The sequence below is a fragment of the Cenococcum geophilum genome, assembly GCF_001692895.1.
Source record: "Cenococcum geophilum 1.58 unplaced genomic scaffold K441scaffold_1, whole genome shotgun sequence".
Lineage (NCBI taxonomy): Eukaryota > Fungi > Ascomycota > Dothideomycetes > Gloniales > Gloniaceae > Cenococcum > Cenococcum geophilum.
The window spans coordinates 3,526,190-3,541,505 of record NW_027137559.1 but is presented as its reverse complement, the minus strand read 5'-3'; the positions used below and the strand labels follow the sequence as shown (position 1 = coordinate 3,541,505).

General features: G+C 40.9%; 2 protein-coding genes across 2 annotated transcripts; one reads left to right on the top strand and one right to left on the bottom strand.

The window, feature by feature from the left end:
• Nucleotides 1-1,201: 1,201 nt before the first annotated feature.
• On the bottom strand, nt 1,202-3,794 carry K441DRAFT_650349 (NGP1NT-domain-containing protein). The gene is made up of 4 exons (XM_067647019.1): nt 3,588-3,794; nt 2,937-3,528; nt 2,729-2,887; nt 1,202-2,362 (listed from the first exon to the last, which is right to left on the bottom strand). The coding sequence occupies exons 2-4, from the start codon at nt 3,498-3,500 to the stop codon at nt 1,358-1,360; spliced, it is 1,728 nt and encodes a 575-aa protein (XP_067510329.1). The 5' UTR covers nt 3,501-3,528; nt 3,588-3,794; the 3' UTR covers nt 1,202-1,357.
• A 158-nt stretch (nt 3,795-3,952) lies between these two features.
• K441DRAFT_531366 (uncharacterized protein) lies at nt 3,953-4,855 on the top strand (the record flags this gene model as incomplete). The annotated part of the gene is made up of 1 exon (XM_067642201.1): nt 3,953-4,855. The coding sequence occupies one exon, from the start codon at nt 3,953-3,955 to the stop codon at nt 4,853-4,855; it is 903 nt and encodes a 300-aa protein (XP_067510328.1).
• Nucleotides 4,856-15,316: the final 10,461 nt, after the last annotated feature.

Genomic DNA, 15,316 nt, shown 5'->3' with positions numbered 1-15,316 from the left:
CGTTAGCTGCCATTCACCCTCGTGTTCAGTCTTGTGACTCTCGGCTAATTCTACAGAGAAATATATGACTTCTCCCTTCCCTCCTTTCTCAATCTCTTTCTAACCACGCATCAGGCATTCTTTAGCCAACTGTTTTTCTCTCATTGATCACCCTGTCATGTTCCTTCTTAGGTATTTCCTCATTGATCTCTTGCTCACTCTTTTACTCAGTGACTAATTGCACAAGGGCGATTAGAAGATCCGGCCTGTAATCTTCCGACAGCTACTTCACACCTCTAGTGGTTTTCTGTAGGTAGACGTAAGTACAAACACGCCCACACTTGCCGATAATAGGTTGTGTTGGCTGGTTGCTTCTCCTCTCCCTCACAATCCCTTCCTTCCCACCTCAGCAACCGGTCAACCCCGGGTGGGTGTGGAAACCATATGGGATTCTGCAGATCCAATGGGCCTGACCTCAGGAGATATGGCTGATCCATCGCCCGTCTATTAACTTACTCAGTTACTGTGGCTTACTACTGAATGATAGCAGTGTTCCGTCAAAGGTTTGCCGCAAGCCTGAGGAATAGTGGTGCATTGGAAGTTCCTGTGAGGAAAGGCCTGGCAGGTTTAAGGCATCTCGTATTGTGTCACCTCAGTTCTGGACCTCACTATTGAACCTAGCAACTGAGATGAGGTGCAGGTGAGCTGGTGTCTAATTTTAGCACTGGAGAATCCAGAACTCTTGAGGAAGCTGGGGGAGAAGGTTCGTAGCGCTCACTTCTGTGGTGGATGTGTTTCCACAAGAGGGCAATTGAGATCAGACTCCCGAGCGTCCGCCGAGATCTAGGGAATCAGAAGGCTCTTGCAGGCTTGATTTGCTGATCATAGGGCGTTGCGATGGTTGGTGCCCGCCTACTCAATTTAGGTTACCAGTTGGACTTGCCCCAAATCCGCACGGGAAGACCGTAACTACGCAAGGTGCAGACGAAGGTTTGCGACTCTTGGTGCAATCATTCGGGTGTGCTTAGTAGTAGTAGTGTTGTTGAGCTAGGCTTTGCCTAGATCTCCCTCAGCACCTATCTTTACCTTGTGTGCTTGTCTCGAGTCTCCATCGTACAACGAGAGTGCGTTTGTCGGCAGGGTGACCGTATGGGAGCTGGACCGGTGGTCTATGCTTTGCAAGAGGAGGAACCTCAGCGAAGAGTTCGCAGTGCTGAAGACTAGCAGCCTGGTAACAGGTGAGGCCAAGACGAACTCAGGTGTCATGCAGGTAGGGTCGTGGTAAGTTGCATCGCGACGTCTGCACTCACGCAGCTTGCGTATGAGAGAGGAGGGTGGATGGGGTATCATGACTTCATAGATCTAGGCAGAGAATAGGCTACTGTTTCCGTCTGCGTTTCCTTGCCTTTGACAGTGCTTCTGAGATTACTTGAACATCTTCCACGCCAGCTTCATTGGCGTCCGATACATCACTGCCCGCTACTAACGTCACAGCATCCTCGCCTCGTTGGTTAGCTTCATCATCAATGCTAGCAGAGTCGTCATAGTTATCGGCCTCGTCCTCATCCTCCAGCTCCGACTCTCCATCATGCTCATCGGGGCCTTCGAATTCCTCGTCCTCATTCTCATCCACTCCGTCTGCATCATCTTCCCCTGCCGCATCGTGACTAACCTTACTCTCACCAACGGCTGACTCGCCATCATTCCTCTTCCTTTTCTTGCTCATCTCTCCGAGCTTGCCCTCACGCCCCTCAACCCCATGCTTCTCATCTCCATCCGCAAACACCGGCGGAGGCGTGAACCAAGGGATTTTTCCTCGTAGGAAGTCATTAATCACCATCTTCGCGCATGCATCTAGATCAGGTTCTCCTCCCTTCAACAATCTACCACCCTTTCTTGCAAGGATCTCAAGGAATTCCGTCGCATCTGAATATCCTTTGATGTCATAAGTTCTCTGGATATGCCGAGGCTGACATCGATTGAGGACAGCATCGATATACTGTGCGGGATGTTCAACGTTCTCAATGCGGACAACGCCGCGTAGAAGAAGCTCTTCGTCGGTATCGGACTTGTTTGGTGGTACAATGCCTGGACAGTCGATCATGTAGATGCGCTTCATCAACGTGACGTACTGCCAAACCTTTGTTTCGCCGGCAATTGGTGCGACGTTGCATACTTTCTTCTTGCGCAGGGTGTTTATAATCGAGGATTTGCCGGTATTTGGGTATCCAATGAGCCCGACGCTTATCTGTTTCCGGTCGGAGTGGAGGGCGGAGAACTGGCGAAGTATTTGGATTAAGGAGCCTTTGCCGAAGGAATTGTTCACGGATGCATGGAAGGCGAGGGTTGGAAACTCTTTTGATAGTGCTCGAACCCAGGCGGCCTGTTCAGAGAAGCAATGTCAGTTAAATAAAACGGAAAAATTGACGCTTGAGTGACATCAGACTTGATATGATTGAGATGTATGAAACGTTACTAAGAGGACCGCTATAGGCCACCCGAAGGCGGAGACGGTCCTCAACTCAAAACGAGGCATTCTCAGACCCTTAACGACTAGTCACCAAGACGATGACAGAGTCAGCTTACAANCCATGACAGCCATAAGCGGCGGGTTGAGCTTGATCTCCCAAAGTTGTAACAGATTCCATCCATAGGAGTTGCAATGAATGCAGGAAGGAGCCTTGACTTAACGATGGAATCGGAATGAACCCGATTAAGCGGGAAACAGGGTAGGGAACAGGAAACTCACGGCTACTCTAGACGGTACTAGATCGACTTTATTTAAAACGAACAAGAGGTGTTTGTGGGGTGCTTCTTCTCGCAGGTACTTTTCGACGCTTCGGCATCTCGTGCCTAATGGATCTCGCGCATCGAGAACATTGATGATTACGTCTGACGAATCAATAACCTAAAGGAGGGTTTTAGTACTTCGCTGAGTGTTTGAGTCGCGTTTTTACCTTGTATAACTCGTTCCATATCCTTTTGCTCTGGCCTTTCGAGAAGATAGCTTCTCTTGCCGTTGAGAGAGTACCGTCAGCGCTGAAGTCATCATTGTCATCCTGCGCATCTGCTCTAGAGTTGCCACTAAGAAGCTTTGCCTGCTCAAGGCGGTCCAAATATGTGTCGTGCATCTCAACAGTCTTCCCCGCCAGATCCTCTAGAGAACTGACACCAATTTTTACCCGCTTCCTCTGTGCTTTGGGTCCAAATGTGTCGCTAAATGGAGCTGTTTCCACCGCTATCTTCGCCTCATGCTGCTTGAGGCCATTCTTGGTCTGATTGTCACGGATTAAAGACATTGGTAACTTATTTTGTTTAAGCAGGTATGAAGTCGGATCGGAGGCTTGAGCGGCGACAGCTCCACGGAACGCTTCGAGGGCATCCTGAGATATGACTCTGGTTGCGTTGAACCATTTCCGGTTGGGTTCTACACGGGCGTTTGGCTTCTCATGAGACTGGAAGGAGGCTGCCTTGGTGATTTTCCCGTCTGCATTTCGTTGCGCTTTGCCATCCTTGAACATATTCAGAGTTTTGACCTTCTTGGCGCTTCTGGAGGATTTTGTTAGCACAAGCAAGCCAGATAGAAATTCCATGCATATCCCAGATACCATTATACGAACCTATAGAAGTTTTCTCCCTTGACCTTCACATTGTTCATACCTCCACCGGTCTTCCCTTCCCGCTCTTTCCTCGCTGCTTCTTTCTTGTGAGTACCCATCGTGATATTCCGGCGGCTTCAGCTAGCTGTGCAATTGTCAATGTACCCGAGCCAATACCCCGCGTAGTGTATACAAAGGCTTCAGGGCCTTTGGGCGGTTATTGGCAGCCCTAAAATACAGAAAATTGTCAGCCGGTGTGCAGAGGCTTAAGAAGTTGTCGATAATTTTCGTTCGGGCAATTTAGCGACTTGGCGTAAATTTCCAACCTCAAACTTTAACATCAGATGCTATTGATTGAGAATTGACACATCAAAATGCCTCCATCAGCCGGCAGAGCATTAATCTCACCTTCATCGTCGTGCCAGATATGTGCACTCTCTTCAATATCCCGCCGCTCCTTTTCCACATCTCAATCTCTCTTTTCGCTCCCCCCCGAGTCCCCTAAATACATCGAGGTCCCAAGACCATTACAGTCAAGTTATCCGCTAAAGCACCGTGTTAAAGGTGTTCTACCTGTCCCTAGAGACATCTTCCATATCCGTAGCGACAAAGAGAAAGCATCTAAGGAGTTTCTCAAAGCCGCGACCAAAGAACCGTCAATAACGACCGTCCGCCATGGCCCTGATGCGGAGCGTATTCAGTGGAAGCAGCGCATGGCTGGGGTACGAAGGAGGAGCTTACGGCAGAGTGTGATGGAACTGCATAAGCGGAAGCAGGAAGCAGACCGGATACGTACTGCGCACAGCAGGCGAAGGCAGCAGGAGCACGAGAATCTTGTCAATCGACCAGAGCGTGAAGACGAACGCCTAACAAATCCTAGTGTCAGCAAATCTATCCGAGAATTTCTGGCTGGGTCTTTGCAAACTGCGCCGACAACTGAGCAATTTAGGGAAAAGCGGCTAAGGCATGAGGCAAGGGAGCAAGCGAAAGAAGAGAAGAGGAGAGATGCTCTGCATACGCTATATATGCAAGCTAAGGATTTCATAGTGACGGAAGAGCAGCTGGACCAAGCTGTTGAGAAGGCCTTTGGAACTGAAGAAAACCCAGTGGGCTGGACTCATTCGAAGAGAGGGTTGAGTCCCTGGGAGGAAGGCATACCTGATACGGTTCAAGGCATGCTTTCCAAGATTAGGAACACTACTGGAAGTGCTGGCTACATACTTGCGAACCAGAGGTTAAAGAAAATTGCAGAGGAGCTTACTGGGGGGAAGATCTGAGCGTTAGGCCATAAATGTGTCGTATGTATTGATACTTGTGAGTTTATATGCTTTTTAGATATTATCATGAACTGCAACTACTTATCTACATTCTTCAAGCTCCCTTCACGAAAAAGCAAGAGGGGCCATTTGATCTGATATCGTACCGTTTTTCTATGTATCCTAAGGTTTTCCTGCGACTATGCTTATTTCTACCTTATTCTTCTGCTTGTATGAATTAGAAGTAAAATAACTAAGTGGTCACAACGCTCTTTCTTCTTGCTGATAAGCGGTATTGCATACTTCTGACTGATCCCTTAGGCTAAATTTATCTCATAAGACTCATAATCAGAGCTCAAAAACCGACCAGCTGTCCGCTATGCGAAGATTGTTTGGCTTCTGTATCTTAGATTTGCCTTTTAGCCCCCTTACAACGGTGAGCTGCCACCTATGATTTTCCAACAGAGATGTACTTAAAATAAGGTTGGTATGGTGTCCCTAGATGTATTTAGGTCAGGCCTGGATTTCGTTTCGACATCAACCCGGGGGATTGGACCGGATTGAAGGTCGATATGGGTTTTGATGCTCTAGTTCTGCATCAAGCCACGCCTGAGCCTGATATCGCAGCAACTATTTAAATCTTAATTAGTAAGTATCCAAGTTACGTAGACATAAGATAAGATTACTGGAGCCGTGTCTTGGCCTATATGCTCACCGCCTTACTCACCACCTTACTCACCACCTTGCTTACCACATTACGTGGAATCTCCGTCGTATGCAAAGTTCCTTTTATGAAGAATATGTTTCCTCGTCTCCTCGTTAAAGTTGCCTTAATAACCAGTATTCTTTCTGGAAGACCATTTCCTTAATTACCATTCTGTCAACCGATAAAATAAGTCCTATTTGGCTTCGCCAAGAGGACCGGTCTTTTTGGGCCGATTGGCCCGGTCGACACATTTTTGGTGTCCGTGTTGAATCAGAATCAAAAGTACTTGCATAACGAATATAGATTTAATAATATATTCCTATCAACCATGCGTTCAAATCGTGCTTCTAATAATATAGGATTTGTCCCACCGACTCGAACGGCGAAAGAACCTCCCCCGATGCCCTAGTCACTGCCTCCTTTCAAGCCTCTGCTTATTACCCTACGGGCACATGGGGTACTACCAGAGTCGATTTGAGGTGCTATTTGAGCACCTTTTTGGAGCTTGTAGAGCTTAATTTTAGAGCTAAATGGGAGTGTGATTATTAACCGTCGGTTAGTCCTTTTTTAGTGCACTTAGAGTAGTATTTAGATACTATAGTTCTACTTTATGGCGGTGCTTCTACATATAAATATACACGTACATCTAATAGAAGCTCTAAATTACGTAGTCTACTATCTATTTACTGCCTTGTCTTGAGGCCTCTCTTTCTAGTATCTTTAACACCTGCGATACTTCTGACACCTTTGATACTTCCGACACCTCCGACGCCTCTATTACTACTTTGTCACCACCTTCGTCACCACCTCGTTATCTTTACCCTTACACACCTCTTCTACCTTTGCCTCTGCCTCTGCCTCTGCCTCTCTTTTTGCCTTCTCTTTATCCCTTGTAATGGTGAAATATATCCTACGTTATTGATAAGAATTAGCCAGTAGAACCAATGAGATTGAGTCTAGGTGTCTAGTCTATATTGTGCGACACACGGATCACCTAGCGGTAGAATACCACTATTATAAGGGATATAAAGGGTGCGGCCGAGAGCACAATCAATTCTCCCTTGTGCCAAGACATTCTGCCGTATTGGGTGGACCAATAAAACCCCTGTTATTTTAGGGCGGTGGAGGGAACATCTACACTAAAGCTCAATCGCGAGCTTTATCACCTGATAAAATGCCACAACATAGCTCTAGCGGTCGCTCGCACGGTGCTATAAACACTTCTATTTAATTAAAATCAGCTATAATTATATTAAGAATTTTTTCTAAGCTTGAACACGCCGAAATTAAGGCCAAAACGGGTGCGTAGGCCTTAACTATATGTCGCATCTTTAACAAGGCCAAAGACAACGCGGGCAACGACGATTTCCACGACCTACTTGCTACTCTCTTACCTAAATCAGCTTGCCTAGGTCGTGATCCTCCAATTCTAAATAGCTTTAAAGCTTCTGCCGCAATTAGGGACGATATATTAACGTTTCTAAAGCACGCAATGGAAGATGCAAGCTATATGGTTGATTTTATTATTCTTGCTATAACGGAACCTTGTAGCAAGAACTACGGTAGGCTTGTTATTGGGCTAGGTGTGTAGGAAATGCAAGTATAAAAGTTAACAACGTAATAACAACTGGTGGAGTGGTTGCCTAATAGATTAACTCTAATTATATTCTGAGAATTACTATAAGGAAGGAACTATCTAGGTAGGGACTAAGGGTCCTTAAATACACAACCGTACTCCTATAAAATCCTTCTTATATGTAATGTACGTCTTATACGTAAGGTACGTGAGTTTCTCTCGTTCCTCTTGTTTAATACGTAGCATATTATGTGACCTTGGTTACTATTCCTCGTTATATAGTTCTATTGGCTCCATCTTAGACCGTGCTTATATTAACTAATTAGCTTCTTCCGTCTCTTCTTTAAGTAGTTATAATATTATACTTAAAGCGTCCATAACACTATCTCCCTTCTCTTTATCTTTGTCCTTAAAGATTTAAAATATCTCTAAGTCGTTTACTAAAGGTATAATATCCGTTTAATTAATTTGGTTAATATTATTATTTATTATACCTAAAGCAATTTCTTCTTTATACGCCTAACGTCGTGCTCGCACTATTGCTGTAATATTATCTCTTAGTGAGATTATGCCGTCTCCGTGTTCTTGTTGTTCGAAAGAGGGGTTAGTTTGTGTTACGTTAGCGAACCTATCTTCGCAATAACTGTCCTTTTATTTAGAGTGTACTAAAGCAAATATTTATTCGTCTTATGACGTTTACTCTACTTTTAATGCTAAATATATGCGACCTATTACTCTTAATAGTCGTCTGGTTCCCTAATTAATTTGTCTTAGGGTCTTATGTTTAATCTGCTGCTGCGCAGCTAGATGGTAAACTATTATAAGCCCTTGCTAAGTTGGAACGTTCCCATAACGCGGAATAGAAGGCCCTAGATGCTTAGATTGTAGCGTCTACTTATCTGCTTTGTCTTAAGAAGGTTTATAAGAAGGTTTATTCTAAGGAGTGGAAACTTATAGAATAGGGTTTATAGGAACTAGGTAATAAAAGAATGGATTCTCCTCTAATAGAGAAGGAAATAGATCTAAGTAGTTTGGCAACTACTCTTCTTAGGTCCCCCTTAGGTAACTCATTCTTTAGCGATCCTTTTTTATTAATGCTGCCTGACCTAATCTCTTCCAATACTCCTATACCTTTCCTATAGCGTTCTTTAAATTCTCTAATAGTTCCTAGGTAGTCTTAGTGTAGCCTGTCTACTTAACCTTATACTATATTTCGTTGTTAATGTCCTTATAATTAACGATCTTCGAAACTTACTATTTGTCTTTTTCTTATCCTCTGTACATGTTTGCTTTATAGACCGGTGGCTTAATATTTCTATATACTGGCTCTAGTATTGCGATGTGCTGTATAGGGTAGATCTTTATTTTAGCTAGTAGGTTTAACTTAAACGTAACTAGTGAAATCCTNTANGTAATTTTAAAAGGTCCTAGTCTAACGTGGTTTAACTTCTTACTTAGTTGTCGACTTTTAAAATTTTTATATAGTAGCTATACTTTATCTCCCTCCTTAAGATCTAGTCCCTTAGATCTCTTAGCATTATAGTACTTTTTTATTCTCTTTTATACTTTCTTTACTAATTCCATAAGGTCTATATAAAGATTTATTAATATCTTTATTCTCTCTTTAGCTATATTACTTATTTTCTTTGCTTGCCGTAGTAATAACAATGTTTTCGGCTTATATCCGTAATTTGCCTTAAATGGTGATATGCCTATTCCTTCTTGAGGTGTTGTATTATATATAAACTGTATAACTAGTAATAGTGATACCTAATTATTCTATGCATGATTGATATAATGCCTTAGATACTGCTCTAGCGTCTGATTTAATCTTTCCGTTTAACCGTCTGTCTGCGGATAATATGTAGTAAAAGTTGCTGCTTAAACTCCTTGCTCCGCTAAGAACACTTTCTAGAATGCTGCTACGAATCTTAGATCTCTATTTGATATAATTTTGCTTAATGCTTTATATCTTATGAATACTTCTTTAATATAGATTCTAGCGATATCTTCCGCTGAGATTTCTTCTATACATACTATAAAGTATCCCCACTTCGTAAGCTTATCTACTATTACTAAGATTATATTATAATCTTATCCGGTAATAGGATCTTTTAATCTTAGTAACTTAATAATAAAGTCCTATAATATGACCTCCTATGGTCTTTCTAGTATTTTAATAGGTTATAGCCNTCTATATAGCTTATGCCTTATTAGTTTATTCCTTTAGCAATCTAAATATTTCTTTATAACCTTTTTGGCTATCCTCTAGATTCCGTTAATAATGTACTTTTCCTAGAGTCTTAACACTAAGCCCATAGCTCTATTATGTCCTTAGGTTAGTCCCTTATAGAAGTCCTCTATAAACTACTTTGCTATACTTTTTGGGATATACTTTACTTCTTAATTTTTGTATATATTTATCTATAGATCTTCTAGCTATACTTTTAGAATTCTTTGTGCCTAAAAGCTTTCTGGTGTCTTGTAGACTTTCTTTAGTTTATCGTCTTCTTAAGTTGCTGTAATTTTCGGATAATTATACCTAATTAATCCGTCTGTATCTTTTCGCAATAAAGCCCCTAATAGCTTTTCCTTATTTTATAGTTTAGCTTTGCGGCTTAGAGCATCTACCCGCGTATTATCTGTACCCTTAGTATACTAAATCTTAAAATGGTATTCTATAAGTATCTCTGCCTATCTAACCTGTTTTTGGTTAAGTTCCTTTATTATTAGGAATCCTGTTAGGTTCTTATAATCTATCTTAACTATAAATGGTTTCTTTATGCCTTATAAGAATGCTCTCTATTCCTTTAATGCTGTAACTATACCTAATAACTCCTTGTTGTAGATGTTATAGTTTAACTCTAGTGGTGTTATCTTCCAACTATAGTATGCTACTGGGTGCTATTTATCTTAATACCTTTGCATGAAGTATACCCCTAGTGTATAGTCTAATACATCCGTTTCTATAATTATCTCTAGTCTTAGTTAATAGATTTTAAGAACTGGCTCCTAGGTAAACAACTCTTTGACTTTCTTAAAGAGTTTTCTTTGCTCCTTTCCCTATGCCTATAGTTCTTCTTTCTTTATTAACTATATAAATGGCTTAATATCCTTTAACTACTGCGCTATAAACCTTCTATAGTAATTATAAAACCCTAGGAACGATCTTAATTATATAACGTTCTCTAGTTTCTACTAATTTACTATAGCCTTAATCTTTTTTAGATCTATGCTGAGTTGGCCTAGTTTAATGATAAATCTAATAAAATCGGTCTTCCTGGTAAAGAACTCGTATTTCTTAATTACTACTAGCATCTGTTCTTCTTATAGTCTCTTTAAAACCCATTTAACGTGTTCCCTATATTCTTCCTTAGTTATTAAGTAGATAATAATATTGTTAAGATATACTATAACAAATTTATCTAAGTATTCTCCTAATATATTGTTAATACGCTTCTGGAATATTGCTAGTATATTTATAAGCCCAAATTATATAACTAATGGTTTATATAGTCCTTCCTTTAACCTAAAGGCTGCCTTTTATTTGTCGCCTTCCTTAATCCTAATTTAATGGTACGCCTATCTTAGATCTATCTTTATAAAGATTTACGCATTACTTATCCTATCTTAGATTTTGCTAATTAAGGGTAAAGGATATCTATCCTTTCTGGTGATATTGTTTAACTATCTATAGTTGATACACAGCCTTAGTTTACCATTTTTCTTTAGTACGAATAGTACTGGATAACCTGTTAATAACTGCGATGGTCTAATATATCCCTTTTATAGATTTTCCTAGATAAACTCTTTTAACGCTCTACCTTCTTCTTCGGTAAGCTTATAAATTAGAAAGAACTTTAGACTTGTTTCTGGTTCTAACTCTATTTTATAGTCCTATACTATATACTTTAACAGCTTCTTACTTTCTAGTAACTATAGTTTTTTGCCGTATTTATAGTATCTCTTTAGTATATAACTTAGTCCTTTTTCTATTTCTTTATAGGTTGCTTCTACTTAGTACTATACCAACTTAGCTTATTATTATATTTTATGGCGTTAAGTGTCTCTAATATTGACCTAACCTGTAATCTAATTAATCCTTAAATTATATTTCTATAACTAATACTACCCTCTAATATATAAAACGACCCAGGAGCTCTTGCTGCACCCGGCCCAAAAAGACCAAAACCAACCAAAAGAACCCTGAAAAACACCTAGAGAATCCCCCTGAGATGCATGTATCGCAGGGGAGGCACACGTCGAACGACGGTGGCTCGCACTCGCGCGCGACCGCTAGAACTACGCCTAGCAATGGCCCTCTATAATAAAGACGGGCGAATACCATACTATAAAGCGGAAATACCTCTATTAAGAAGGCATCTGATAAAATATAAAGCCTATTGGACGCGTCTAGTATCCAAAATTGCGGGGGAGTAACCGTTAGCTATAACGAACTAATACAGCTAGTAGAATGGCTCCGCCAGTTCAGCGAACCTTAGGCGCCCCTCTAGTAAACCCTTGATTAAATCCTCTAACGGCTAAGCAAAATTAAAAATAAGTATAACCCCCCCTTACCGGCGAACCGCACCTGGGCCGCCATAGCTACGCTTTTATAGCATAGGGAACCTACCCCCCTTAAGTTAATAACTGGGTATATAATTACAATACGACTAAATATAGAATAAGTAGAGGGGCTTAGGGGATAATTAGAAACAGAAGTCCTTATAGAGATACGTAAAGAGGTCTACGACGCTGTTATAGTCCGACACCTTAAGAGCGGAGATATTAGAGTTACCCTAAAGGACTAATAGGTAAAGGAACGAGCCGTAAGGGTAGGGGATAGGCTAGGAGAACGTATTNGTATAAAAGTNCTNNGNGANNANTACNTAGTTAAAGTCCTAGNGGTTCCTATAAGCCTTAGGGTAGAAAAGGGACGCTAGGCGGACAATACAGCAATTATATAGGAGATAGTAAGATAAACGGAACGCTTTATACTAGGACTTGAAATCACCCGAATCTAATGGCTTTAACAGGAAAATGCAAACTAAGCATATAATGAGAATAATAAGAGGATATAAGGGTCGCCGGAGACTTACTAGGGAGACGCCGGACGAACGTATGGCTCCCTTATCGTCAGTATATATATACTAGGAATACAAAAACTCCTTATCTAAAAAGGAATAATTATAAATGGCCTTATATACAATATAAGGCTCTATAACCACAGACTACGCCTAGAACGATGCTATTGCTGTATATAATGGGGACACACCTAATCTATATGCGCAGTATAGGTGTGCTGCGGCCACTGTATAGGCCCCTACGATATAAGATATTGCTTAAATTAAGACTAAATAAAATGCGCGAACTGCTACCGAAGTATATATAAGGCGTGGGAGAGAGAAGACTGCATTGAATATAGGAGACGGAAGGTAAGGGCTTAATAGCTGCGGGAATAACTGCACGTTAGGTTATATGAATGGAAATAACAGGTGATAAGTTAGGGGGACGTAGGCGCCTTCCTAGTGTTTCCTACCTTTAATACTGGAGGGCTAGGCCAGCTATCCCAAGCCTTAACGGGCCAGAAGCGATGTTACGTAATATCACTAAACCAATCAGGGATATAAGGGCTATAGGGGATATAAGGGAGAGGACGCCCCGTAGGAAGACCCCTATGGATAGCGACAGTAGGCTTAAGACCAGGATAATTAAGAATTAGACTTAATGCGGCAAATATAACATTCGCAGCTGACCTATAAAGGGTATATAGCCGACTAGTAAGAACAGGGGAAGAACTGGTAATAATAACAGATTTAGATATAGAAGTGCTAACAGGAATATAAGACACGGGAATGGAAAGCTCTATATAAAATGAGTAGTAACTAGGGTGTAGATATAAGAGATAGAAGCTCCGAATATTTTAAAGAAAGTGGAAATAGAAGAAGCGAGGAATGAAGGAGAGTTAAAGGACCCTCGCCGGGGGTCTGCTACCTATCTATTATATAGTATAACTGTGGTAACACAAACCACTGCCTTGTAAGGCCCTTACTAGACAGTCTAGACCTAGAGAAATACTATATCCTTGTTATATAAGAACCGTATTATAATACCTTTATATAATTAATATACTGCCCCCGAGGATTCTAGCTCCTATACGAACTAAAAGCAGCTATATGCGTGTGCTTTATAATTAGTAAGGCTATTAGCCTGTCCTTATAGTTATAGCAGGCAGTTAACCTAGATATTGCAGTTATAATAATCTAAATATATAGGGGACCGGTATAAATTATTAATGTGTATAACCCTAGGGTTGAAGGGGTCCTATAAACAGAGAATATTATATTAGTAATAAGCTTACTGGAAACCGAAGGTATAGAGTCTATCCTATTAGGAGATATAAACCTCCACCACCCGCGGTGGGGGGGTATCTATATTGCTGTAGATTAACAGTCAGAGTGCCTATTAAGAGTTATGGATATCTGGGGCCTTAAGCTAGCTACCCCCCTAGGAGTAATTATATGGCAATAAGGCACCGCTAGAAGTATAATTGACCTTATATTTATGGACGAAGGCCTATACTAGAGACTTGAAAGGTGTAACCCTGAAGAAGAATGGGCACTTACCCTAGACTATATCCCTATCTAGATATAGCTAGACCTAGATACTAAAGCGCAACTAAATAGAAAAAGATACGTAATAAGGAAGCTTAAGATAGATAGTTTCCTTAATGCAGTTAAACAATAACTTTAAGACCTAGAAGAAATCCACCTAATACTAAATAAGCGAGGCTTATTGGCTACCCCTAAGGAAATCGACCGAAGACTAGAAAGGATCTAGGTAGCGATTAAAAATGGGCTGAAAGAGTACTGCCCGATCTTAAAACCGGGCCCCTACGCGTGATATATATGGTCTATATAATGCGCAGTTCTAGTTGCTAGCTAATAACGAGCAAGAAGGAAATATATAAGCAGCTATAACCCTAAAGACGAGAGACGATATAAAGACATAAGAAACTAGCTAAAGAATACCCTAAAAAAAGAAGTAAGGAATAACTGGAGACGGTTTATAAATAAGTATACTTCTAACCTAAGCCTCCCCTATAATAAGGGCCTTTGGGCTATGGCGAAATGGGTAAAGAAAAAGGCAGGGCGTTTAGTAGAAGACCTATACCTACCACCCCTATAAAGAGTAGGAGAATTATAGGCTATAAATGATAATAATAAGAAGGCAAAGATCCTTATAGAAAGGTTCTTCCCCTAACCGGCTTTAGTAGACCTTAGTGATATTACGGGCGAAACACTGGTGACTTGCCTGCGGGTCGACAGCGATATAATAATAGAGGAAATGGCTAGAACTATTAGCCGCCTTTTAAATAATATAGTATTAGGACTAGATGGGATTCTAAATGAGGCCCTAAAAACCTGTGGGCCACTTATAGCACCTTGGCTTGTAGATATAGCTAGAGTATGCTTTGCTATAGGCTACTACCCGCGACTTAGAAGATCTATAACGACGGTTGTTTTATGAAAAGAAGGTAAAGTAGATTACTTAATCTTAGGAAGCTATCGCCCTATTGCTTTAGAAAACACCCTTAGTAAGATCTTAGAAAGGGTAATAGCGGAACGTATAGTAGATATGGTAGAGAAACACGCCCTACTACCATAAAGTTAAATAGGGGCAAGAAAGAACCGCTTAACACTATTAGCACTTATGCTACTTACTGCCACTATTAAATCTATATGGGCGATGCGAAAGGACTTTATAGTATTAATGCTTAGCCTAGATATTAGTGGTGCCTATAATAATGTACCCTATAAGCGTCTCCTGTATATCCTTAGGGCAAAGGGCTTCCTAGAATGGATTATATAATTTGTCTAAGGGTTTATAGGCTAGAAAGAAATATTACTGGTCTTTAGCGGATACTAGAGCCCCCCTATTGTAGTTGTAACAGGAATACTATAAGGATTATCCCTCTCGCCTATACTTTTCCTTTTCTTTATAAGTAACCTGCTTAACTCCTTTGAGGAAGGGGCGACCTAGGGGATAGGCTTTGTTAATGATATAAACCTAATTATATACGGGCTAACAGCCGTAGAGAATTGCAGAACACTAGAGAAAGCCTATAATACTTGTATAGAATGGGCAAAACGTTATGGAGTCTAATTCTTACTAGAGAAATACCAGCTAATCTATTTTA